The sequence below is a fragment of the Melospiza georgiana genome, chromosome 3 (genome assembly GCF_028018845.1).
Source record: "Melospiza georgiana isolate bMelGeo1 chromosome 3, bMelGeo1.pri, whole genome shotgun sequence".
Lineage (NCBI taxonomy): Eukaryota > Metazoa > Chordata > Aves > Passeriformes > Passerellidae > Melospiza > Melospiza georgiana.
In genome coordinates, this window is record NC_080432.1 from 3,883,135 (window position 1) to 3,910,233 (window position 27,099).

At 40.6% G+C, this 27,099-nt stretch overlaps 1 protein-coding gene across 1 annotated transcript in view; it reads left to right on the forward strand.

Moving 5' to 3' along the window:
* The window catches only part of PKHD1 (PKHD1 ciliary IPT domain containing fibrocystin/polyductin), a 238,083-nt gene that overhangs the window by 95,608 nt on the left and 115,376 nt on the right, over nt 1-27,099 (forward strand). Inside the window, 10 exon segments of the mRNA XM_058020892.1 lie at nt 5,595-5,802; nt 6,959-7,104; nt 8,904-9,098; nt 9,966-10,091; nt 12,684-12,817; nt 17,748-17,860; nt 18,715-18,805; nt 19,910-20,044; nt 23,299-23,434; nt 24,661-24,907. Of these exon segments, the coding sequence (XP_057876875.1) occupies nt 5,595-5,802; nt 6,959-7,104; nt 8,904-9,098; nt 9,966-10,091; nt 12,684-12,817; nt 17,748-17,860; nt 18,715-18,805; nt 19,910-20,044; nt 23,299-23,434; nt 24,661-24,907 (1,531 nt within the window).

A 27,099-nucleotide genomic window follows, 5' to 3' on the forward strand; every position in this document is an offset into this window, starting at 1 on the left:
TTTCATTCTTTTTTTATTCCCTTTTTAAAACAAACCACTTATGGCCAGTGACTGGAGTAGTCACTGCAAGAGCTGATGTAGCTGTGACATTTTTAAGAAAAAAAGTATAAATTCCAGGTTCATAAAATATTTTTTCCTAGTCCTCAATAAAGGATCTGCCACTTGAAGATCCATTTGGCCACAGAGAGTTGTAGCAGCACACCTGTGTCCTATCCTGACTAAAAAGGCTTCCCAGAAAAGATTTTCTATTCCTTTCAACTTGAAGAATTTAATCCATTATTATTTTTATGGTTTGTTTTATTAACTGAAGCAACAGCAGCAAAATGTCTTTGCCGTGGATCAAAAATACATTTCAAAAAACTCATCTTTTTCCTGAAGCACCAGTTTCCAATGGCAGTACTGCCAGTCATCACTTTGGCATTTGAAAATTTTAGGAATAGTCAAGTTAAGTTTGATTAGGAAGTGCATTTTGGGTCAGGAAAAGGGAATGATAATAAGGGATTATGACAATGAAGAGGAAGCTATATTTCTATGATAGTCTGAAACCCGAAATGCTGTGGGAAAGTGTGTTGTATTTTATTACCAGAGACAATCATAGAGTCACCGATTGGTTTGGGCTGGAAGAGACCTTAAAAGTTTTCTAGTTTCAACTCCCTGCCATAGGTGAGGGGTTTTATATTCTTTAAAAAAAAAATAAAAACAATTGTAGTCCATTGAATTATATTATATTATATTATTACCTTCTCTTGAAAAATTACTTTTTTTTGTTTGTTTGTTTTGTTTTGCTTTTTTTTTTTTTCTTTTTTTTTTTGTGGGGAAGGAAAACAGTTTACTTTTCACTTTGTTCCTGGAAACTGAAAGCTCCTATTCCCATTTACACTAAAGATTTACAGTATAGCTACAACGAATTGACAAATTATCTGCACTGTAATTTGTACATTCCCAGTAAGTAGATTTTGTGTCTGAGCCCTGCAGTTCTCGTAAATTCCTTTTGTGGAATAAAGGGATCTCATTACCTCAACTTTAAAATGCTAATAAACAGTCAGAAGGTGTAAAAGAGCTTTATAGTTTGTCAACACCCTAAACAACTATGTGTTCACAACTGAGTTAATTAATTTGTGGTAAAAAGAAGCAAAAATGAGATGCAGCATGGTCCTGGGTGTCAGAGGAGAAGGGTTCAAACCTTGCTCTCCTATGACAAAAAGGGGAAATTTTTAAAAAACATTTAAACAACTTTTGGGAGAAATACCAACAGATCCATGGCAGGCTTAGGACTGGAACCAGTTCTCTTAAAACCATTAAAAGATTCCAGTTTGTACCAACACTCCCACGTGTAAACCCTATTTTCCAGCTCTGCCTGACTCTGGATGGGGCTCACACTGCCTGGTGTCAGTTTTGGTTAGGAGGTTCCCAGGGTGTCTAAAGTTAGGTAACAACATGTACTCCAAAAACTCTTGTTTTCAGGTCAAGGACATCTGTTTTCGCTGAAAGCACCTTGTCATCTTGTCATGTAAATTCTCAGACCCCCTCTCCTTACTCTGTAGTAATTTCTTTCAAACCACTTTATTTCAGTGTTTCCAACTGTAGTAGCTGCTGCTTTCAAAGCTGGGTTTCAGACACCCAAATGAAGTTTTCAGTGCCCCTTCAGCAACCCACTGTGCAGCTGGAAGAGGAAATGATGCTCATGTCTTTTGTAATCAAAGGATTGTAAATAATGGCCTAATTTGTTTAAACCTACACCACTGAGTCCAGTGCATGTTTTACATTCTGTGGACAGATTTTCCTGTGACCCTGGAGGTGTGTGCCCTGACACAATTTGCTGGTTTGCTCAGTGTTGATGTGACTTGGAGATATTTCTGTAAATGTCAAATTCACATCTCCTGTTGAGCTACCTAGAATCATGGAGTGGTTTGAGTTGGAAAGGAGCTCAAACCTCATTTAATTCCAACCCTCTGCCATGGGCAGGGACACTTTCCAATATCCCAGGTTGCTCCAAGCCTCATCCAACCTTGGATACTTCCAGGGATCCAGGGGCAGCCACAGCTTCTCTGGTCAACCTGTGCCAGGGCCTGACCTCCCTCTGACTTGGGAATTTCTTCCTAATATCTGATTTAAATGTCTCCTCTCATAGTTTAAAGCTCTTTCTCCTTGTTCTATCAGTAGCTTTTGGTCTCCTATCACTACTTAGGACTGGGTGAAACCACCTAGGTAAGTGACATATCATCCCACACTGATTTATGAAATGTTTTGTGTTAGAGGCCATAAGAAATTAAATTTATACTGTTTTTCATCAAGAGTGGCATTGTACACATCAGAATTGTTCCATTTTTAATAATTTTACCAGGTCCATACAAGACTGCAACTTCACATTATGCTTCTAACAGGAAGCATAACCAGAGTCATGATGCCAAGATATTCCCAGTCTTAAGATCTGTGATTAATTAATTTGGAATTAATTTTCAAATCCCTTGCATGTCTAGGCTGCACCATTCTTCTCTGCTCCATATTTAAGGGTGTTCTATTAATTCATTTACTAAAGTACTCAATTTTTGTATTGCCTGCAACAGCTTTTTCTGTCTGAAGGCTCTGTCCTGTACCTTTAACATGAAGTCACTTCTGCTTTAGATCTCAAGATGGGTTTTTTTTTCCAACTCGTACTTAGTTAATTATTAAAAATGAGTTCAATAATTAAGGAGTTATACAGATTCATCTATTTTTCAGCATTTGGAGTGTTTCTGCTCAGTACATTTTGGGGGAAGAAATAATTTAAATATACCACAGCTGTTGGTCTTTTAAACGTTTTACCCTCAAACAGGTAATTTATTTACCTGTTGCACAGCCCAAACCCAGGCACTGGAGGTTATTTTATGAATTTTGCATGTTTTAATCAAAATAGAGTTGTTTTCAGTAGGAATATATTATAATTAAGGCAAAGAAGCCTCAGTTATGGTCCCTCATTGACACCAGAAAGGTGTCACTGACCATGTCCTGTGTGTCACTTGTGCTGCTGGAAGCAGAGGAGATTCTGACCTGGAGGTGTTGTATGTGGGAATATAAATGGGAAGCAAGAAAATGGATAAATGTGGTGCTTAGGTACATGGTTGGTGGTAGACAGGAAAGAGCTGAGTTAATGATTGGACTTGATGGCCTCACAGGTCTTTTTTTAATCTTAATGAATTTATGATTCTGTGAAAGTGGGATCTACTAGATCCCACTTTGGTTTGGTTTGGTTGGTTTGTTTGGTTTGGTTTTCCCTAACAAAAATATACCGAATTTACTGGAAAATGGGAGTAGATTTTGAACATGCAGAGAAATATCCCACCCTGCCTAGATCAGGGAAAAGAATACAACAAACTGTGGAATGGGAGACAGGTAGCTGAACACAGTAAGAGGTGAAAAACAAGAACAAGGAAATAAAGGAAATGGGGGAATGTTGGATGCCTTGAATATTCTTTTAGAATAAAAAACCCTAAATAATTGAGAATATTTTTGGTAAAAATTTTTGAGTCAGAGCTCAAAAGTGGAAAAAACCTGAAAAAAGCCTTTTCCATTGGAGCATGCTTTGAATGCAGAATGGTGTTTCCCACTCCTCAGTGACAAGAGCTGTTGCCCAGCAGTGCTGCTGTGGAGTGTGGGTGACAGATGAACTCCACAGGGGTCAGTTGTGTGTCTGGACACAGATGCATGAGAACACACATTAACACAGGCACACAAATCAACACCAGAAACAAAATGTCCAGAGCTGGAGAGAAATTGTGCAGTGCTCCACATGCAGATGGCTGCTGCCAGTCCTGGGCTTTTATGCCAGCCCTAAAAATTCACGAGAATCGCTCAGTGAAAGAAGGAAGGTAAATGAATAAAAATGAAGAGTGCTGCTGGTAAAATAATGCACATAGGAGGGTATTAAGAGGGTTTTTTGAGCTGTATTGAGGATGAGGTTTTTAATGTCTGTGAATGGTGAAAGGTGGGTTTTGTCTAGGTCTGCATTAAAAAGCAGCATGGCCCTATAGAAGCAGAGCTGTAGGGTGAATGATGTAGGTGCTGAGGATGCAGGGTCCACATGGTCTGGGGGCTGCTACAGAGTCATTCCAGTCCGGTTCCATTGGCACCTCCAGTGCCCTATGTGTCCTACTGCATTTCAGCTACTGAATTGGTTTCCCAGAATCCCAGGATGGGTCAGGTTGGAGGGGACCACATTGGCTCACCTGGTCCAGCAGGGTCATCCCAGAGCACAGGGCATGGGATTGAGTCCAGGCAGTTCTGGAATATCTCCAAGTGAGGGAGACTCCACAGCCTCTCTGGTCTCTGTTCAGTGCTTGGTCACTGCACAGGAAAGAAGTTCTGCCTCCTGTCCCGGTGGAACTTGCTGGGCTCAGTCCCTGCCCGTGGCTCTGGTGCCATTGCTGGGCCCTGGAGCAGAGCCTGGGCCCTGCTCTGCCCCTCCCTGCACACAGGGACACCCAGGGCTGAGGGCTCCTCTCAGCTGTGCCTCCTCTCCAGGCTGAACAGCCCCAGCTCCCTCAGCCTTTCCTCCTCAGGAAGATGCTCCAGTCCCTCCATCATTTTCATAATCTTCATCACCCTGCACGGGACTCCAAGAGCTCCATGGCTCTTTTGACCTGAGGAGCCCAGAATAGGCCATAGAAAGCCAGATGCACCTCACAGGGCTGAGCTGAACAGCAGGAGATGTTTGATGCCTTCCAAAAGAGTTTGAAATGTCTGGGAGATTTTCTAAGCTGGAAGTTGAGAAATTTCAAGTTTGATTTAAGAAAATGTAATGATACAGAATTATCTCAGGTTTAGAGTACGTCATTGACACACAGAGCAGGTGCTCACGTAAACTTCAAGATAAAAGAGTATAAAGATTTTATTCTTCTGTGATTCTGTTGTGAATTTGTTGTCTTGAAGGTGCTATTTCTTATTTCCCTCTTCATTAAGGAAATAGTTGAGACACTATTATATAAGTAATTAAGACACTGGAGTATAGGGAACAAGAAAGTGAAACAGGATATGGACAAAGAAGTTTGCTTAAAATAATTTGGAAATGATTTATTGGATGCAACCTCTACACTCAGAGATTTCTGCTATTATTACTTTCCTGCAGTATGACCAAGGAGTTCAGTACCTTGCTGTGGGCTAAAGGTAAATGATGATCTACTGCAAGGGAGGGAATAAAAGTATTCCAAAGGTGGATGTGTGAGGCACACGCTCTCCCCTGCTGGTGTTCAGTGTGTTGGACCTCACCGGACCAATCTTTTCCAAAGCCTGAGAGAGAAATGTCAAAAGTTAAAGCAAACTTCATTATGTGAAGAAAGGAGGGTTATAGGGCAAGATTTTTCATTGCTAGGGCTTGTTACACACAGATTTCATAGAATCATTGAATTATTGAATGGTTTTGGTTGGAAGAATCCTTAAAGATCATCTAATTGCAGTCCTCTGTGATCAGCAGGGACACCTCTCATTAGACCAGGTTGCTCTGAGCCCTGTCCAATCCATCCTTGAACCAGGACAATGCTACTCCTCTTAGTTTTTTTATTTTTTTAAAGTTGAATGGCTTACTTTTTTAACTTTTTTCCCCCCCTTGTTTTTTTCAGGCTGGGTTCCCAAAGTCATTTTCACACACTTGAAATCATCAGCTAATGCCAGCGACACACGGTTGGTGCTCCAGGAACCTGTTGATTGGCAACCTGGTGATGAAATCCTGGTGGGAAGTTCAGGCCTTGGAGATGCACAGCAGCAGGAGGAAATGGCTGTAATCCAGTCTATGAACAACACAGAGCTGCACCTCAGATCACCACTCAGGTATCCTTCCAGGAGATTTTTATAGCAGAGAGCTAAACAAGGAGAAAATTTGATCAAAGTCAGGATTTGCCGTTCCCTGTGGGACATAATAACTATATAAATCCCTTTAATAAAGGTGGCCAGTGATATTTCAGTTCCTCACTCCCCCTAAAGGTAGTGGACGTTCAATCCTGAATGTTTAAATTCTATGTTTAAATTCTGTATCATCCCCTTGGAACTCAGAAAACCTTTGAAGCAGAAAACACTGATGGCCAGTAAAGTCCAGTGGTGTCAGTATAGGAATGACAAGGAAATTTCCTGTATGTTCAATTCCTTGAGAAAGTGCATATTTTTCAGAAGAAATGTATGACTTTTGTAAAAAAAAAATCCTCTCTCCTTGACTGATTTTCTTAAGTAATACACTCAAAGTGAATTTTTTCACTATGGAAATTTGCTTCTATATTTCCAAAGAGTGTTAATTTCACTGCCCTACACTTTCTTCATCTACTGTGCATGCATGTCTTGGACAGACTGAAAACTGCACTTCTCACATTATCTATCTAGAGGCAACCTAACTCCAATGCCCAGGAAGATTAAGGGTATTATTTTTAGAAATAATTTGGGCTTGAGGAAAAAAGTCCTGATGGTTTTCACCCAAACCTGTTTTGGGAAGAGAATTCAAAGGCTGAAATATATTGTTGTAAATCTTATAGAATCACAGAACATCCTCAACTGGAAGGGACCCACAAGAATCATTGAATCCAGTTCTTGGTCCTGCAAAGGGAAATTCCAAAATCTCCACCATGTGCCTAGAAATGTCATCCAAAAGTGTTTTTGAGCTCTGGCAGCCTTGGGGTTGTAACTACTTCCCTGAGGGGCCTGTTACAGCACCCAACCACCCTCTGGATGAAAAGCCTTTTCCTAATAACACAACACAATATAATATTATATACATAATCTAAGGAAGGGTTGAGAGCTTGTGAAACAAAAAGATGAAAGCAAATATCAGACAAGGAAAAGCCTATCTAGCACTGATTGTGCCACTGTCCCTGCTGAGAAAAGGACTGAAACCAGCTCAGAATTTGAGAGGCTATGGTAATGAACATAAAAATCAAGAAATAATAATGTAATTCTCTCCATCTGGCAGGTGCAGATGATATTTTTTGTCTTTTGTTAGGTACCCCCACAGTGCTGGAGAGGAATCGGGCAATGGCCAAGGTCTGCCTTCCAGTGCTGTGGTGGCACTGATCAGCAGAAGGGTGGTTGTTCAAGGAAATGTCACACTGGAGAGGATGTCCCACCTCAGGCAGTGTGCAAATGCAGGTGAGGAAGTCTTTGCTCACAGAAATGTACTGGGGAGGAAAACTGCTCCATTAAAATCCCATTGTGGCAGCCTCGCTGTGTATTAGAACTCTTTCTTCCTAGTATAACTCTGAGATAATTCCAATGCCAGAAAAGAGAGTTTGTCTTTCCAAACATTGTTTGACATTGAAATGTGAAGTCTTGGGAGTTGAACTGCACTTCATTGTAATATCTCAGATGTATTATTTTCACATTGTTGTTTCAAGCCATCTTGGGAAAGACCCTTTAGTTTTGCCTGAGCCTAAGGGTGTAGAAAAGAGAGTATCTTCTGAAAACATGTTTCAGTGTACATAAAATATTAAATTTTTAATTGTGTTTACTATTTAGTCACTTTAAGAAGGAGGAAAAACAAAACAGCCCAATGCTGTTTGTACTCTTTAGCGTAAAATATTGAGACGTTGTTTAGTGTTTAGGGTTGCCAAGGAAAAAATAACAGGTGATGCATAAAGTATCAATGGTGAAAAATGTTAAATATCTCAGTTCTCCTTTAGTTTTACCTGTATGAAATGCCATGGAGTTTGACAGGTGGATTCCTGATTTACACCATCTATTCAAGAAGCAGAATCAGACACAGTGATTATAATGTGAGGAGAGTTAGGTTATCTGGCAACCCAGGTGTAAGATTTCCTTTAAAAAAAAGTGCCTTGGGCTTTCAGACTGTGACACACGACTTCATTTGATATCCAGCAGCCAGCTGCTTATATTACTCATGGATTTATGGTCCATTTCATGTGGAACTCATAAATATAGGCTCTGAAATGCACTAACTGTTTGAGGTTTTTATTTGAGTTAAAGGATAGGAGGATTTCTCAGAGGAGTCACCAGAAGAGGAGTGAACAGTGTTTTTTGTGGTTAATTTACCTTCTTTAAAAGAAAAATTAGCATTACTGGGCATCAGCAGGCAGTGCTGGAATTTGAGATCCCCTCTGCCCTTCCACTGAACAAACCCAAGTAACACATTCATAGTCTGAATCTCATAGCAAAATATCTCACACCCATGGAAGGGCCTTTCAGGAATTTTACCCCGCCCTGTGATTTAATTTTTTGTCATATCATGGGATTCAAGAATGGTTGAGTTGGAAGGGAAATTAAAGATCATCACATTCCACCCTTCTGCCACGGGCAGGGATATTTTCCACTATCCCAAGTTGTTCCAATCTCTGTCCAGCCCGGACTTGGACACTTCCAGGGATCCAGAGGTATTCACAGCTTTTCTGGGCACCCTGGGCCAGAGTCTCACCACCCTCACAATGAAGAATTTCACATGGAAGAATTTCTTCCTAATCTCTATTCTTGTCTTGAAACTGGGTAGCAACAGTTCCCCATCCATCTGCAGGGAACATCAGGAGAGCAGAGTTTAAAAAAACAAAAAAAACCCAGAATGCCTCATTTCAGTTTAGTTCTATGCACCCATGCCCAATCTCCTTTTCAAGAACCTCATTTAAGGGAAATCAGTGTCAAATCCCTCTTGCTCATGCATACAATTATCTAAAATTTACTCCAAAGAGGTGTCCAAGATAATAAAACTACAGATTCCTGCTTGTTTTGATATATTTCCCTCCAAAATGTCCAGACTTTTAGGGAAAGAACCAGACGTATTTTGAGGAACATCAAAAATGTTTGCCTGTGTTGCCTTTGGGCCCATGTTTCAGATCCCTGCTGGATCTGGAGCCTCACTGGGTCAGGGGGATGATCTCCCCCTGGACATCCCACCCCACAGAGAAGGTGCCACTCACAGCTGTCCCTGGGTTGTGCCCTAGGTCACCCTGGGTGTTTGTACAAGAGAAGTGAGAGGCAGCTGGGCTCTCGGGACCTGGGGGCCGTGGTGTTGGTGGAGGCCTTCCAGGGCCAGGCGAGCCGGCTCCAGCTGCAGGGCGTCCAATTCCGCCACGTGGGACAAGCGTTCCAGCATCACTGCAGTGCCCTGACTGTCACTGGCAACACCTGGATGGCAGGTGAGCTCCCTGCACTGGACATACCCACCTTCTCCTGCCCACCCTCAAAACCTGCTTGGCTCTTCAGTTAATTGGCAAATTGGATTGTTAAATGTGAAAAAATCCCCTCATCTCTAGTCTAAGATCAAGTGACAGAGTGGCTTCACCTGCTTCATTTCCTTTGTATCTCTGCTTCTCCCTAAAATAATATTTTTTTAATGCTACACTGCCCTTTTCATGTAGAAGAGAGTAGCTCTGGAAATGAATGCACCAAGACACTATGAGGGAGCCCAAAAATGCACCAAGACACTATGAGGGAGCCCAAGACACCATGAGGGAGCCCCTTCAACTAGCCAGCCCAATGACTCAGGGCTGGCTAGTTGCAGGGGCCAACATTTAATTTTATCACCCAGAGGTTAAGGAACAAATTAAGTTCTTTTGCCTTTGTCACTGTTAAATGCCAAATCCACCTCTGTGGAAGTGAGAGCTCTGAAGACTGATGGAGGTAGGGGCAAGTTAGGTGGGCTCAAAGAATGTTTTAAGGATGCTGAATGGATTTTCCCTTCCTAAGGTACATTTGCACCTCTCACAGAATAACAAAATTATTTGGTTTGGTTTGGTTTGGTTTGGTTTGGTTTGGTTTGGTTTGGTTTGGTTTGGTTTGGTTTGGTTTGGTTTGGTTTGGTTTGGTTTGGTTTGGTTTGGTTTGGAAGGGACCTGTGCCATCTTCATCACTAAAGGAGGCTCAGGGCTCCCTGGTGGCAGAAGGCAGCCCTGGCCAGGATCTGGATGATGGGAAGGTCACCATGCCTGACTAGAGGAGGGCTGTAAAACACCTCCCCTCAATCTGCAGGGTGATTTGTGCTCACACCACTCCCTTCCTCCCAGACTCTTACATCCGTGGTTGTTGTGTTCTGGACTCCTTTGGCCAAGGCCTCCATCTGAGAGGGATTTCCAACCTCACTGTGGACAGCAATGTCTTCTACAACATTTCAGGCCATGGGGTCCTCCTGGGTAAGTAAAGCAGGCAAATATCCTCACTACATACAACAGCAGCTTCTGCTGATTCCCATTTGCTTGGAAATGCTTTCAGACCCTTAACTGAACTCTGAGAACTTTAATCACATCTTCTGCAATTTCTGGTGTCAGTGAATTTGGAATAAAGCTCCCACAATTCCACACATAACTCCTATCAGCTCTTTCCATTTGGCCAGCTCTTTTTCTTCAGATCAGTCTTCACTTGATCGGAATCAACTATTTTTCAGTGAAAAAATACTAGATTTTTTTTAGGTGATTGATTAATCTGTCTTTGGCAAAGTGTCATTATGCCATATTTAAGACCACAACTCGATGAAGCATTTAAGAGAATATTACCTTTAACTTCAGTCATTTGATGTCGAAGATAATGGAATGAAAGCATACGTTAAAAGTTAACCAGAGGATTTAGCACTTAAATAAATTGGAGCTTGGAGCAACAAAAATGTTAAACAACAAAATATTTCTCCTAACTAACCATCAGGAGACTGACTTCAAGCATCTTCTGCTGGGATCTCACGTTTCCTGAATACCTAAAGATATAGCTCGATTTTTGTTTTCCATAAGAGATGGGATAAAAATGACCAATTATGACATAAACAGAAGGGAAAAAAAGAAAGCCTTCAGTTCTGTTCCTGCAGTTCCCCACCCACAGCAAATCCCTCTGCTGGGTGCTGTGTATAAACATAATATATAGTGATATATAATGATTTAAACGGGGAAGATTATAAACCAAATGTGGTTATACACACCTTGCAGATGAAGAGAGCTGGCTCACAGAGATGCAAGGACTTGCCCAAGCTGATTTACAGAGCCCTTGCAGCCATGGGGAAGCAGAACAGGACTTCCAAGCTGCTGGCATCCCTTGGCTCATTCGTGTTGAGATCTGTGTCTGAGTTAAAGGACTCTGAGCTGAAGTTTCAGCCTGAATACACCTTATCCTCAAGATGTTTTTAATGGCTTCACTGTCAGCAGCTCTAGAGGGTCTGATGGATTAATTTATATATAATTTTGTTGCCCATGAAGGAATATTTATTACAGCCGGCTCTTTGCAGCTCTGGAATTGGATTCTCTCAGTGATTTCACCTAAAATCCTTATTTTCAGAGGGTTTGCAAGGCCATCACAAAATGTCACTCTGCTTAAAATAATTGACACACAAGGTCTGAGCTTGAAAGTCAAAACCTCAAAATCCTCTATGGCTGTCAAAAGGACTTCTTTAGGATCTTTTTCATGCTCTGGTAGAAACATTGTTTGTAGTACATAGAGACTGGAAAAAATTGAGAGAGCTGATTCCCTCAAAATACTAAGGGAAGGCTAAAAGTATTTATTGCTATCCCAAAAACCAAAGGGCACAGGTTTTCTTGTGAAGTGGCTTATATTTGGGGTAGTAATGATTTGGGAAAGGGATCTGTATTATTAATAGAAATTTGAGGAGGTATATTTGAAGATAATTACTTCTTTTGGATAAAAACAACTAGATGGATGTGATTTGGATAAAGAAAACTAGATGGATGTTATTTGCTGTTAATGTAGGCCAGAGAGAATGGTCTATGCATAGATTGCACAGGAATTCCAACACAGGATTCCACTTTTTGTTCTGCTTCCAAAAGAGCAGCAGTGCTGATCATAGAATCATGGAGTCATTAAGGTTGGAAAAGACCTTCAAGATCTTCCTGGTTCTGGAAGTTGAACCATTAAACTAACCCTGCCAATGTCCCAAGTTCCATATCTCCATGGCTGCAAACACTCCCAGGGATGGTGACTCCACCACTTTCCTGGATCAGCCTGTTCCAATGCCTGACCACCCTTTAGGTGAAGAATCCTTCCTGACATCCTAAACCTCTCACAGAGCAATCTGAGGCCATTTCCCCTTATCCTATCCATGTGTCCTTGTCTGGACTTGGCTTGTATGGGACTGTCCACTCCTTGCCATTGGGTGGCCCATTGTTTTTAACATGTAGTTTAAAAAAATAATTTTATTTTCTTCTTCCATTTTCTATACTGCAACTAGATCTGGGGCTCCCCAAGAGGTCTGTGTTGTCTAATCAATTGCTTGACTGATTTTTCCCTTTCTCTTTTCCTACTCCATTGCTTAGGGGGGCAAACCCCCAGTTTTGTGCAGAGGTGCACCAGGTGTTTTTCAGCCTGTTTAGAAATTTTCTTACATGTAAGTAATGCAGTGAATGGAGACAGGAGATAAAGAAGACTTTGAATTCTAGTACTGCCAGGAGCATGCCTTTGTGTGCATAGGTGAGCCTCTTTCCCATTCTGAACCACTCTGAGTCTCTTTTCTCAACTGTAAATCTGCTTTATAATACATATTTTATTTATTTTTATCATAAACTTGCAGTCCAGAATATATGACTTGTGGTATAGTCACATATAATACCTCGTACAGGGAAATAGATGTGAATATAACACCTGGAGTTGTGTATATTGAAATGACAATCATGATAATAGAGGATTTCCAGCTATATGTACATTTATGTTTATTTTTATTTTTTCTTCCTCTTATTTTCTACTTTTTTATCTTTTTTTTTTTTTTCTCTTCATATCTTTTTCTTTTAAAGGTGAGGGACCGGAAGAGGAGAACAAAATCAGTAACAACATAGTGATTGGCCTTTCTGTAACTGATGGTTTATCCAATATTGAGTCACTGTCACCAGCAGGGATCTATGTCAGGGCTCCTGCCAGCCACATCAGGGTAAGAAGTTCTGGTATAAGACATAACATTTATTTTCTAATCAAAGGTATCAGAAAGACACAGAGCTTCATTTATCTGGGAGATCACATACACAATATTTGTTTCTTGGCTGAGCTGTCAGAACTTGTGCTTGTGATGGGATATTGAAACAAGTGCATATTACAAAATAAATTATGTTCCTGGGTAAATTTATTACTGAGAGTTTTGCTGTGTTTGAGTGGAATGGAATATTACAGTGAGAGAATTCATCCTGAGGTACTTTAAAATGTTGTTTTATTTTATAATGCTCACAGATTCAGAAAACTTGGAAAAAGTTTAGTCTCAGCTTCTCTAGAATTTCTGCCATTATTAAAAAAAAACCTTTCAATTTTAATGGACTGACTACAAAAACACTAAAATTCAGCAGCATCAATTACACCTCTGTCTGGATTTAAAATCACATTTCCCATACAGCTGAAGATTTGCATTCCAGGATGAGAAAGAGAATATGTTCCCTGTCCTGTGAAAATGACATTGATTTTGAAAGAAAGGAAGGTTCTAAATTTTAAATGGTTATAAAGCACCAGGTTTTTAAAGAGAACAGCCACACATCAAAAAGTTGAGCTCAGAAAAAATACTTTTATTCACTAATTCTCTGATGCTTTCTCTTAGTTCATACTCCTTTTCAGTCTTACATTTCAGAATAAAGAATCACTTTTATGTGTTTCGTGGAAAAACATTATTTTCATCCACTTCAAACCACTTTTCCTTCTCAACTATTTTAAGAAATTACATTGAAACTGACCTTTCTTACCACACTTTCAGTAGTGAAAAATGCATATTTTCATTTAAAAAATAATCCTAACCTGTTCTATTGTTAACCCCCAGTAACCAAACTAATTACTGTTTGTGAAGACCTAATCACCTCTGGGGTTTCTTCTTTGTGGGGAAAGATTTACACCTAAATTTGAAGGTGAAAAAGAGACCAACCCATTTCCTGTGTTTTTATGAAGACAGGAGCGCTGAGAAAGGAGGAGAGAACTTTTCTGCAATTCCCTCGAGGCCATATTTATCATTTTTAAGGCCATCAAATATGGTTTTAAAATACAACAACCGGGCAGAATCATGAGAATTTCAGCTCCACTAAGCACAGAGTTTTGTACTGTCATGCACTGACTTACCCTGGAGCTGTTCCCTCCATTGCCAGTGGCTCAGCTTTTGAAAAGGTTTGCTGCAATTACCTCCACGGGTTCCTGGGAGCTGCCTGTGCTGGGTTTCAGCACATTTATTTATCCCCCTCTGCTCACGTGAGTTTGCAGATATAAAGAGCTACATCTGTGGCTGGGTACCCCAATATCAGGGGGTCCCTTCTGCTCTCCAGAGGTGTTCTGCTCCAGGCAGGGTAACAGATGGCCCTCAGATGGTTGCTGATGACCTTCATCATCCTGAGGAGTGCAATATTTGAGGAGTCACAGCAGCAAAAAGAAAACTCAAAGAAGTTGCCCAGCTTAAAATTGTTATTAACTGCTCCTACTGTACAACAGGACCATGCAGTGCTCAGGCAGGCAGCAAAGCACAGAGATATTAAGAGAAAAAGGTCATATTTCTCCCTGGTAAAAGAACAGGTGACTTTTCCTTAGTGCAATAATAATCACTAAATTCCCGGGGTGCTGGTGCAGCACCAGCATTACGATGCTGTAGTCCCAACACCTTTTCTCTCATGAAAATTCTCAGATCAAATGACTCAAGCTTTTTAGGTATTTATAATCTTAGTTCGTTGGGGAAATTTGAAGAATGTAATGAGAAAGACTCATCTTCCACCTGCCTGGTTCTCAGGCCAGAACATGCAATAGAAGCTTTCCCAGTTTAGAATTTAATTTTAGGCGTTTGTCAGTCTTTTTGTTTATTGGTTTTGTGTTTGCTTTTCGTTTATTTTCAGATTTCCATCTTTTGGTTACTGGTTTTAACTTGGCTGCAATCTTTAAGGCAGGGACTGTAGAGAGCTCTAGGTCCAAGCTGTGTAACATCTTCTGTGCATGATGGGTTAAGCCTTTCCACAGTGAGACCTGCAGTAATGTTTTTATAACTAGGCAATTTACTTGGGAGCTTAAATTTGTATCGGTGGCTGAAGAGCTTAAATTTCCTTGAAATTCAGTGGTGGCCTAAATGGTCTGGAAATTGGGACAGAGCAGTCACTCAAGCCTGAGCCTACAAAGACATTTGGAGACCCAATTCCCACTGGTTTCCATTTGACTTAAGCTCTTAAGTGCACTGGTGAATCAGGCTGTTAGACTAAATTTTATACACAGACAGTATGAGTGCAAAATGATTATTACAAGGTTAGCATAATTTTTTTAAACACAATGTGTAAGCCCAGGTTATCACTTTTTAGAGTCATGGACAATATCATTTGCAGGCTGTTTTTTGGGTTTTTTTACATGCTATCAGTGCAAGGAACTGAAGATGGTCCTCTGTGATGTTGGCTTTTTTCTCACCGAAACATCCACCCTATGTCCTTGGTTTTCTTTTTGTGCGCAGGAAAAATAATTCGAAAAGTAGGTTTTTATCTTTTTATGTTGTCTCTCTTGACCCTGGTGAGTTTTGGCCTTTTTGTTGTTCCAACCCATAAACATTCAATGCCCTGAAACGCCAGAGCCAGCATGCAGTGCTCATGCATAACAACATATGGACTGGGTTTAGGAAATCCAGCAAGAACCTCCCTTTCCTTTCTTGCCTTGGTGTTGAGGAGTGGGAAACAGCTCAGATGAATGAACGGGGTGGAGCTCAGCTGGTGTCTCTGTGTCAGAGGAGTGACTGATTGTCACACTGCTGGTAAATGCATTTGTTTCTTCATGTCACCCAATCCTGCCATTCTCCACAGCGCCAAAGAGGTGAAGCTGCATCTCTCTGGCACTGTTTTCCCACTGTTCCATCCCTGCTGAGATCTTTTCCAAACCCTTTCCTGCAAAGCGGGCCCACACCAAAGCAGGCACATTGTGAGTTCTGCTCACATCCTGCCCAACTCTCAAACTGTGGGAGTGGTGCTGGGAACACTGTCCAGGCTTTAATGTCATCTTTAAGGTCAACAGTTTGAGTCCCAGCTATCTGAAAGAAATTCATGAAATATTTACACCAGCAGAGTTGTAACAGTTAAGAGACACTTAAACCGTCAGGCACTTGATTTTAGTGACTTGCAGTGCATACCTCCAGGTTTTTGGCATGCTCAGGGAGGTAATTTCTCTCTGGAATTTTGGTTGCACGGACATTCGTAATATACTGACTTCCACAAAGAATTGATTTCCACACAAAATTCCTTGCTTGCCTAAAACCCCTGCCCTGCAGCCACGAGCTGGCTGAATAAATATGCAGGTTTTTTTTTTTTTCTTTTCCTTATGAATCATCTGTAGAACGCACGGTTGGAGTCGCAAGTAAAATATCCTGGAAATGATGTGACTGGACTGCAGAAGTGTTTTGTTAAAGAAAAAGGGTCTGTGGCTGCACTTTCAGAAAAAGCAGCAGTTTTACCAGGGGATAGAGAAAGCAGAGCTCTGGGTCTCAGCACTTTTTTCCTTGACAGATGTCAGGGATCAGGACTGCAGGGAGCACACTTGGATGGGTCAGAAGAAAGTAATTGGTGTATGGAGGGTTTCACCTCAAGGTCACCAGGCTCAGCTTTGATTTGGACCATCAGGGACCAAAAAGTCATTAGTATTTTAATAGTGTCCAGTGACCTATGAATGGGAGTGGTGGCGTCAGACCTGATCTTAGAGAACAAGCCCTCCTTAGAGCTGCAAGAAAGGCCATCTTAGACCCCCCCCCTCAGAGAGCCACATACCTCTAGAGAGCAATTAATTTTGTCTAAGATTAGACTAAAAGCATTGCCTTCTGCACGTGCCTATGTCTTATTTTTTTTTTCCTAAAAAGGAAGCTAAAATCTACCAGCCTGGACTTCAAATTTTCACACACCTAAGGCAGGTGAGAGGGATCATGCACAGGTGCACACATGAAGACATTGCCATATGGACACAACTCACACCCAACTAGGCTTGGCTGCTCTCCAAATTAAGCTGGCAAGAGCAGGTTTTTTGTCCTAGAGTAGAAAAGTTCAGAACATACCGAATACAACTCATATAACCTACTTGATGCATATTCTGCCAAACTCCTAATTTTAAGGCCAGTCAGACCTTATGTCCACTTATTTTTATTATTTTATTATTTACAACACAAATAAAGTAACTCAAGTGCAGAATTTAGGATGCAATTTCTTTAAGATATATTAAATGACAATTACTTACAACACATCTTCCTATGAGTATTCACTTACCCTGTAAAAAATTATCCAAACCACATAATTTACCACAGGTGTAAGGAAGTTTAATTGTTCAGTCACTGACATATCCACATATCCTGAAGATGTTGTTCTTTGCTTTCTCTTGACTTTTAGGAGTCTCACTCTTTCAATGCAAATATTTCCTTTCTTCCTTATCCCGTATTTGCTTTGGGAGATAAGAGAAATATCGAGACTGAGAAACAAACCAATAAACTTGATTAGTTTGTGATTTACCTTTGTAATTAATTTGTGATTTACTTTTTCTCCCTGACAATTTCATATATTGAAAGGAGTTTATAGACATAAGTTTTCAACACATTTTTTTCTTACCTATTTCTTGACAATTTGTCACAACAGCATTTTTCTGCCATTTGTCTCTATTGCTTGGTCAATCCTCCTTATCTGGTTTGAAAACAAGTATGTTTACAACTGGTCCAAGGTCAAAGTGAAAACAGAACAAGACTAGGGACACAGAAATGAGGTACAAGTCTCCACCAGCCAGTTTACCAGAATTTGAGTGGACATCAACTGGGATTTTAATTTGTGTGTTTCTTAAATTAATTTTAATTTCCAGAAATCTGTGCTGATATTATTTTCATAGTCACATGTTCCTCTCTACAGGGCAACACAGTGTGTGGTGCTGGGTATGGCTATTTCTTTCATCTCTCCCCTGAGGGACCATCCAAAGTGCCTCTCCTGTCCTTCAGTGAGAACACAGCTCACTCCTGCACAAGGTACTTGGGGAGTTTGGTTAAGGAGATTTTCCTTCAGGGAATGGTTGTGCCTTCTTCTATAATTGCAGTGGTGGGCAGAAAAGGCCTTGGCCCTCTTTTCAGGACTTTCCCCCCAGTTTTGAACCCTTTCAGGTCTTTGTCTCTTGCAAGCAAAGTTGTCTCCAGGATCTTTGTGGGAAGTGTCCCTGTCCATGGCAGGGTGGTGGAACGAGATGATCTCTAAAGTCCCTTCCAACGCTTCCTGGTTCCAAGGTTCTGTGACATTTCATAGAGCAATCGTTCCTTTAGTGTCCAGGAAGAGCTATTGAAAAAGTTTTAACCAGTGCTTCCCTAAAACAGAAAATGTATTGGAGAAAGAATATTAAAAAATGAGATTGTACTGAAAATCAGTGGTGAAGGTGACCTGAATTTTGAGTTAATCTCAAAATCTCGATGGATAATAATAATCTCAATGGATATTAATCTGGATTTTAAATCTCTGAGAAGGTCAAACCTAGTGCTGCATTCAGGAATGCATACATTTGGGCTGTAATCCAAGTTAGCTGAATCCAAGATAAAGAAGAGCCTTACCTGTCCAGATTCATGTCAGGCTTACCTGAAGGTGATGCTGGCTGAAAACTAATGAGCATGGGGGGGGGGTGTTTTGCAGTGAGAACCTCTCAGTAGCACTGCACACTCCTTTTCAGCTCTGATAGATCTAACACTGATAACTTTTGACTTTTAAGAAAGAAAGTCTCATGCAGACAACTATTACAGATTTAAGGTTTTAGATATCAAAATGATGAATAGAAAAGTCTGCTCACCAGTCCATGCCATGTAAAGGAACAGTCTCCATGGCTTTCTCTCTCAAACAGGCAAGGATTGCTGGTATACCCAGGGTATTTGCCAGACAGTCATGTTCAGTTCAACAATTTCACAGCCTGGAGCTGCCAAGGGGGAGCACAGGTAGGTTTGTCCCCACTGCCTGCTGTGATGCTCAGGATCTTTCCAAGTATCTCACCTCCACACCTGATTGTCAAAAAGCTTGATTGACTAAAAATTCTTGTGCTTCTACGTCCATGTCTCTCACCAGGAAGCTCCTATTTTAATGAAAGATGCAGAAATTTGATTTGTGTGAATTCTTTTTGTTGCAGAATCAGGGCTACTTTCACCGGCTGGTGTTCTCTGTAATCATCCAGCATCTGTCTGCCACTGCAATCATGGAATTTTAGAATGGTTTGGGTTGGAAGGGACCTTAAAATCCATCTCATCCCATGAGCAGGGATACCTTCCATTAAATTATGTTGCCAAATAAAAAAATCTCCAACTATATCTGAGCTGTTCATGAAGATTGCAATAGGTAGATATATTACCTTTATAGAACTGATGGTTTCCATGGGATTATTTTTTATTCTTATTTAAATTTTGCTCTTTTTATTTATTTGAATTTGTCTAGCTTTGTTCTCCAGCTAATATGACTCACTATTAATTAATCTGATTTTTAAAAGCCAAGCATCCTTTATTATGTCATATTTTTCCCCATACTCACAATTTGGAGCTTGTGATCCTGTTAATTTCTGTCTGATGACATGAACAGTTTGTATGTGTTTCTCTATAAGGTTTTATAGCTTTACCCATCTCTATGACTCTTCCTCTGAAGGTATCCAATTTATCAGCATGATTTTTCAGGCTGATGTGTTCCCTTTCTGGAAAGGCTATTTGTATGAAAAGCAGAAAAAGGGTGATTTTCAGGTTTGTTATTGTTTGTGTTCTCTGCATAACCTGTGATTTCTTTGTATGTGACTGATCTAGAATACACAAATAACAAAGTTTATTCTGCTTCTTTCCATGGGCTCCCTTTAGAAACAATCTTCTTTCTTTTAGGTGCCCCATTCCAGAAGTGTTCAAGGCTGGGTTGGATGGGGCTTGGAGCAACCTGGGATAGTGGAAGGTGTCAGTGCCCATGGCAGGAGTTGGAATGAAATATTCTTTAAGGCTCCTTCTAAGCTAAACCATTCTATTATTTGATGATGATGTCTATTATTATTATTTTATTTTCCTTTAATATAGATTTTCAGTAGCAGGAACCTTGAGCTCCAGCATTTCTGGATTTCTGCTTGCAAAGATTTTGGCATTGACATTGTGCAAAGCCTGGGAAACACCTCTGTGTCTGAAAGCATTTTAAATGGACACCTTGGGCAAAAGGTAAGAACTGCAAGAAATTTCAATGTCTCTTAGGTCTCACAGCAACGTTTGAATAGGAATTTGGAGAAACTAGGAAGCAACCTGGAGAACAGCCCCTGTTCCATGGCAGGTTGGGAAAAGCTTGGATTTTAAACAGATTATAAGGCAATTCCCTCAAGTTGCATCAGTAAAGGTTTAGACTGGATTTTGGGGAAAATATCTTCACTGAAAGGTTTTCAAGTGTTGGGACAGACAGCCTAGGGCAGTAATAGAATTACTTGGAGGGTTTTAAAAAACATGTAAATGTTGGCACTTCAGTACATTTTTTAGTGTTGGCCTTGGCAGTGTTGGGTTGATGGTTGGACTCCATGGTCTTAGAGGGCTTTTCCAACCAAAACAGTTCTACAGGTTTTGGGGGATTTTCCCAACATCTTTTCCTTTCAGCATGGAAACTTTTAAGAATTTTTTTTTAGCAAATTTGAAACAAGGACTCTGTTTTTTCTGTTTTCATTAGAAACTACTATAAAATTTCACACTGTAAGGCATAATCCTATATATTCTTCCTAAAACAACATTCAAAAGTGAAAACAAAATCACAAACAAAAAAAGCTGAAGGATCTTAGCAGGACAAGTTCAAATTTTTTTCCTACTCATATTTTTTTCCAGTATTGATATGGTCTCGGAAAAATCTTGGAATTTCACCAGATCGGACTTTTTGAGAGGCATCATAATTTTTCTTTAATCAAGCTTTTCTAACACAAATTCCTATACACCTCTTGCATTTAGCACCATTTAAATAGGCACAAGTGGGTTTAGTTTAGTGATTTGAGAATTCTGAGGGGGAACAGCAGCTTTGGCTTCTATCCTTGTTAACACTTTGGTTTCCTCTGCTCTCTCCCAGCATCATTGGTCCACCTGGAACACAGAGTGTTGCTTTTTTACTTGAGAATGAAAAATACTGACAAAATGTAATTTTATTTATGCAGTAAATATGTTCTTCTTCCACTATTTCTTTAGGCAGCTGGACAAAGTCCTTTGGGTGCTACCAGGTTGTTAACAGATTAATAACATGGATAACAATGGAATTTTAGTTACAACTGGCCGCAGATGCTTGTTCATGATTTTGAGGTCTTTTTTTTTTTCCCCTGCTCAGTTTTCTATTGTTGTTCATTAAATTAATTTTCTCTCTGACTGTCAGAAAAATAAAAGAAAGTATTTTAAATGAGTTTTCTTTAGAAGCTTACAGAAAGGAACCTCCTTAGCAGGTCTACTTTAAGTAGATGGTTCAGATAAAATTCTGGCTTCACCTGTCCAGCCTTTCAGTGTCCCAGTGATGTCCCAGTGAATTTCTCTGACACCAAGGGGTGGATGTTCTTGTTTTTGCTTTGCAGGATCCATGGAAGGACTCCAGTGTTGTACTTGCTGAGAGATTTAGAGACAGTCACACTGTGCCTTGTTTCTTTCAGTACCTCAGGGGGGGATTATCTTTGATTATCTCATGATAAGAGCCTCCTTGTCATAATTTACATCTTAATGTATGTAATTCTCCCTTTAATAATGATGTCTATTTAATATAAATTAAAACTTTATGATGTTAATTTAATGGGAACCTTGGATATTCCTCTCTGTTAGCCCTTCCACTTTTTGGAAAAAAGTGTTTTTAAAACAAGGTTGTTTTCTTGAAATATCAGGGCATTGAAAAGTTGGGGCTTTGACTCATTGAAATATTAGTGACAGGGATAAATCCAGGACTGGCAAAAGCCAAGTGAAAGATTTTTTTTAACTTCAAAGATATTCATAAAGCCCCCTCCGTGTTCTCATTAAGCAGCTCTGTCTTTGTGGGACCATTTAAGGAGAAGCATTTCTTCCTGGAAAAAGCAGAAGTTCTGAGACACACAAGGGAGGAATCATTGTCTCACACTGGTCTATTTGCTATTTATTTAAATAAAATTAATTAATTTTTAAAATATAGAAAATTGGGTGGGATGGAAGAACCAGAAGTGTAAGAAAAAAGCCAATAGAGACTTTCTGAGCAATTTGTTAACCAGAAACCAGGGATTTCTGCTTAGCAGTGACTTGGAATAGGAGGGCCCAAGGGCCAGGACTATCACTCCTGATGTTTTGACCTCAGAATAAAACAGCTGATGGAACCACTGTGTCTTACAAAGATTAAAGATAGCACCTTCTTATTGAAGTAATAATGTACTTATAAGAGCCCATTACATTCTTTCTTTTCAATTGCAGGTGCTTTCCCATAGAGTGGATTTCTTGATTGATTCTTTACTATGGCTTCTGAGATATATTCTACAAGTATTCATTGGCCTCAGAAACAGGATCACAGACTCCTGCCAGCCCTTCTTCCTCCAGGCTGCTCACTAACTCTATCTTTATTTCCAGCCTGTTTCCAAGAGAGTTGGGTTGTACACTTCCACTCTGCTGTGGACTACAATCACCCCAAAATCCAGTTTGTTGATTGTGTTTTTCATCTCCCATGGCTTTTGTTCTTCCTTTCTGTCTTTTTAAGTTCTAATAGATCCTGAAGTCCTCTAGAGCTTCCACTCTGCTGTGGACTACAATCACCCCAAAATCCAGTTTGTTGATTGTGTTTTTCATCTCCCATGGCTTTTGTTCTTCCTTTCTGTCTTTTTAAGTTCTAATAGATCCTGAAGTCCTCTAGAGCTTTTCAGAGAGCCTGGCTTAAGTGTGTCCCCACGCCAATTCACACAAAATCCCTTTGAATTTCAGTGCTCAGATTTTTCTTAGAACAGAAATAAGAATGGTCATCTTTGCAGAGTAGGAAAAACTCCCACTTGCTGAACAAAAAAGGCAAAGTGAAATGGAGATGTAAGAATCCACTCACTGTGGCTTTTAGGTGGATTGTTTCTCCCTAGGGAATGTCCAACTGTAACTACCATGAAACAACTCAAACAAAAGCCAATAAGCTGCCCTTAAGAATGATGCTACCACCTGCTTCAAGTGGGGAATTGGATGGGTGTTGTCAGAATTTGCCAAACAATGGTTTACATCTGTCCTTTAAACTCCACAATTATGGGCAGTCACATTCTTGCATTCCCAGCTGCTGCATCTTGGATACTCCATTTCTGGAAATGCTCATGGCCAGGTTAGACAGGACTTGAGGCAACCTGGTCTTTTGGAAGATGTCCCTGCCATGTCAGGGAGTTGGAATGAGGTGACTTTTATGGTCCTTTCCAATCCAGACTATTCCAGGACTCCATGACTCACATGATGATGTTTCCTTCATTTCTTCATTTCAGGACAGGATCTGTATGTCTGCAGGACTAAGGGCTCCCAAAAGATACCAGCTCCTCATCTCCAATACAGCTTTCAGGAACTTTGATGTGAACACTTGCACAGCGATCAGGACTTGTTTTGGCTGTTACCAAGGGCAGGGTGAGTCTGATTTATATTTGTTTCTCAGGATTCCCAAATCCCTAGCTTCCCCCTGCCATTACAAGTTCATATTTTTCACAGATGACCATTGATAATTCCTCTGCACAGGCTGAGATTTCAGGTTCTCCCCAGTCTTTCTGGATATGGCTTCATCACTCAGTTGAAGCCACATATTGCATTTATTTTAAGACAAACCTGGCCTGATTTTTGCACTGATACAGTTTTCTCAGTGGAAATGGGTTTTATACACTGCCTTGTTTCTGCATCTTCATTCTGAGAGGTAAAATTTCAAGAGTGATGATTTCTTTAAAAGTTGTGACACCGCCTCACAGAATTCCACCAAACTGCTTACCAGCCCAAACCTGAGGTGAATTTGCTTAAGATAATGTGTAAACTAAGCATCCTTCTGAGCTTTGAAGAGGTACTCAAAGGCTCTTTGAAGAATGTTCCAACTGCAATTGCCTTTTGTATTGTAATAAAATGTATTTATATATAAATGAAGACTGTCCTACAATAACATAGAAGAGGATTTTGGGAGATGAGATCAAAGGACAGGGGGAATAGTCAAATCTGGCTTAGTCAGGCTAAAACTGGGAATATGACAGTCTTATAGTAACCCGTGCATTGTATGGCACTCCTGCCAAAGCTCACTTGTTACAGTCCATGGGGCAACAATTTTCTGACATTTCTGTAAATATTAATGTGCTCATAAACTTTAGCCTGCATGAATATTCATCTTTTTTGTAGCTATCTTTGTTTCACTAGTGAAAAAATTCTCCAGACTCACTTTTCAACCTAGGCTTTATTCTGCTAGGTGCTGCCCATACGCAAAAGCGTCAAGTGCATTTACACCATGTACTCACCTCTAAAACAAAGGCAGACAGGATCTATGAGAGTCACTGTAATTTTTGGCTGTGGGGCCTGTGAATAAATGTTTGGAGTCACTGAGGAGATGCTGGTAGAGCCAGGAGCAGCACCTGCATCAGGCCAGTCTGTACCACAGTCACAGCAGGGTACTGGGCAGGTTTGGTCTGGCACAGCAATAGCTATTCCTGCAACCATCTCCATTTATTTTCCTGGATCTCCCCATTTTTGTTGACCCATCAGACATTTTTCCAAAGGCAAGGTGGAATGAGGTTGGTCTCTTTTCCTCCAGAGAGCTGTCTTCAGGCCCATCACATGAGGTGACCATTTTGTTTTTTTGACGTGCTGCTTGTCACCCACAGGTGGGTTTACAGTGACAGCTGAACATCTGACCTTCACCAATTCCCCTTTCCAAGTGTCCTTCCCCTTTCCTCACTCTGCCATCCTTGAGGATCTTGATGGCTCCACCACGGGACAGAAGGGAAGTCACATCCTGCCTTCCACAGATATCCTGGCAGCATCTTGCACAGCCAGTGCCAACTTCAGCCAAGCTTCTGGTGGCAGTGTCTGTGACAGTGACCTTGTTTTTCACCGTATGGATCTTCATTTGTAAGTAATTGCTCCACCTCCCAAAATACAGCGTGGGTTTTGCTTCTATGTGCTATTCTGAGATTGCTGCTGGTCTGAACTCAGTACCAGGACTGCTGCCTCTCTGCTTGGTCCTAAATTAGGTCTAAAGCCTGAGCAGTGGCATCTCTCTTAATCTGCTCTGCTGTCTTCCATGGCCTGTCACACCATGGCTGTCACTGTCATATTTTCTGGAAAAATCCCCTTGCCCAGGATTCCTCTCCTGGGAAGCTGAGAAGCCTCAGAGAAAAAGGAAAACAATATTATCTCATTTGCTTCTCCTCTGCTTTGCTGCTTTGGAATGTGGTTTGGAGATTGTTTATCTAACAGGTGGTCATTTGATTCGTTTCATGTGAATTATTTTGACTTAATGACCAATCATGGTCCAGCTCTGTCAGGGCTTTGGAGAGAGTAATGGGTTTTTCATTATTATCTTGTTAAACCTTCTGTAAATAACCTTTCTCTAGTCTTTAGTATAGTTTTAGTATAGCATTCTTTAATATTATATAGTAACATAAAATAATAAATTAGCCTTCTAAGAACATGGAGTCAGATTCATCATTTCCTTCCTGCCACGGGGACCCCAGAAAATACCACACATGGCAGAAGGACAAGGGTGTCCTGGAGATGCTGTGTCAGATCTGCCATTCACACTGAAGTATTTGATAGGTTGGGAAATTGAAAAGAGCTCTAATAATAATCCAGTCCTGGGGTACAGCCAGGTTGTTCCCATCAGCTTTGGTGGCTGTACACCTCCCAGTTCTATCCCAGTTCACTTGTCTCCCCAAGCTGGAATTTTCCCTCCCTTTCACCAGCTGGCAGCTGAGGGGATCCGGTGAAGGAATGCTGTCCAAGAACTGCCAACACTTCTATCACCCAGGGAGGACACTTCCAAATTTCTGACATAAGAAAAAGGGTGAAAAAAGAATTTTAGATATCTAAACATCACCCCTGCTTTTCTTCCCATGCTCATCTTCCCTTCCCAGTCTCCTGCTCAGTATTTCACTCTCCTTTTGAAGTAAAAATCTGAACAATTATCCATTTTTTGCTGTCTCAGGTTAGTAGTACACAGGCAGAAATCCTGAAGTACTCTGTCAGAGGGCTGTTAATTATTCATGTTTAGCTCATAATTAATGTTTTAGAAGTAGAAGGGGGAAAACCTCAACCCCTTCCCAAACAGGAAAAAAACTAATCAGCTTTTCCATTGAAGGAGAAAACTAAGACTTTGAGTTACCTGGAGGCTTTGCATGTGATTACTGTGTTTCATAATGAAACCAAAAGTCTGCAAAAATTTAAGAGCTTGGAGTCATTCATATGTAACTAAAAGAGTACTGGGTAGAAGGCAAAATAAAACTGTGCTTGGTATCTTTCCTAAGCAGTTAACCATGAGGTCTTGGGGAAATTAATTCCCTTTCTAGTCTCTGTTTACCTTGATGGAATGGACTGCAAGATCTTTGGGCTGATGCTGTGTGGGTGGATGGAGCTTCTCTAAATGTTGTCTGTAGAGTGATTTGGATCCTTTTAGGTACTGCCAGGATGTAATTGTTAATAATTCATGTCAGTTAAGATATTTAATATGCCTTGTTTCTCTTGGCATCAAAAGGTAGGTAAGGAACAAGCACTAACAGTTCATCTGCACCATTGCTGTTAACTCTGGAAGACTCAACCAGACCTAAATAACCAAACCTAAACTGCATGAGAATTTCCCTGGAAGTGCTCAAGACTAAGTTAGACAGGGGTTGGTGCAACGTGATCTAGTAGAAGGTGTCTCTCCCCATGGCAGGGGGTTGGCACTAAATGAGCTTTAAGGTCCCTTCCAATCTAAATAATTCCAGGATTCAATGATTAGCCATATCAATGACGTCTCAATTAAGGTTTTATTTCAAGCAAGTATTTGTTTAGCTTCTTTATTATTCCTCTGCATGATCTGGGAGTAAATTTATGTCAAAGATCCTTGGCAGTCTGAGAAGCAGAAGCCAGCTGTTAGCCTGGCCTCCTGTGTACTCAGCCGAGTAACCTCAGGGACCGTGAGCATCCTCTCTGTGCTGCTTCCAGATCCTCTCTCCTCAGCAGCTCCTAGCAGCCAAATCACTGTCATGTGAAGTTGAAATACTGTCAGAACCAGCCAAATGAGGGTGGTGAGTCAGGGAGGCTTTGTTCAGATAGACAGAGCT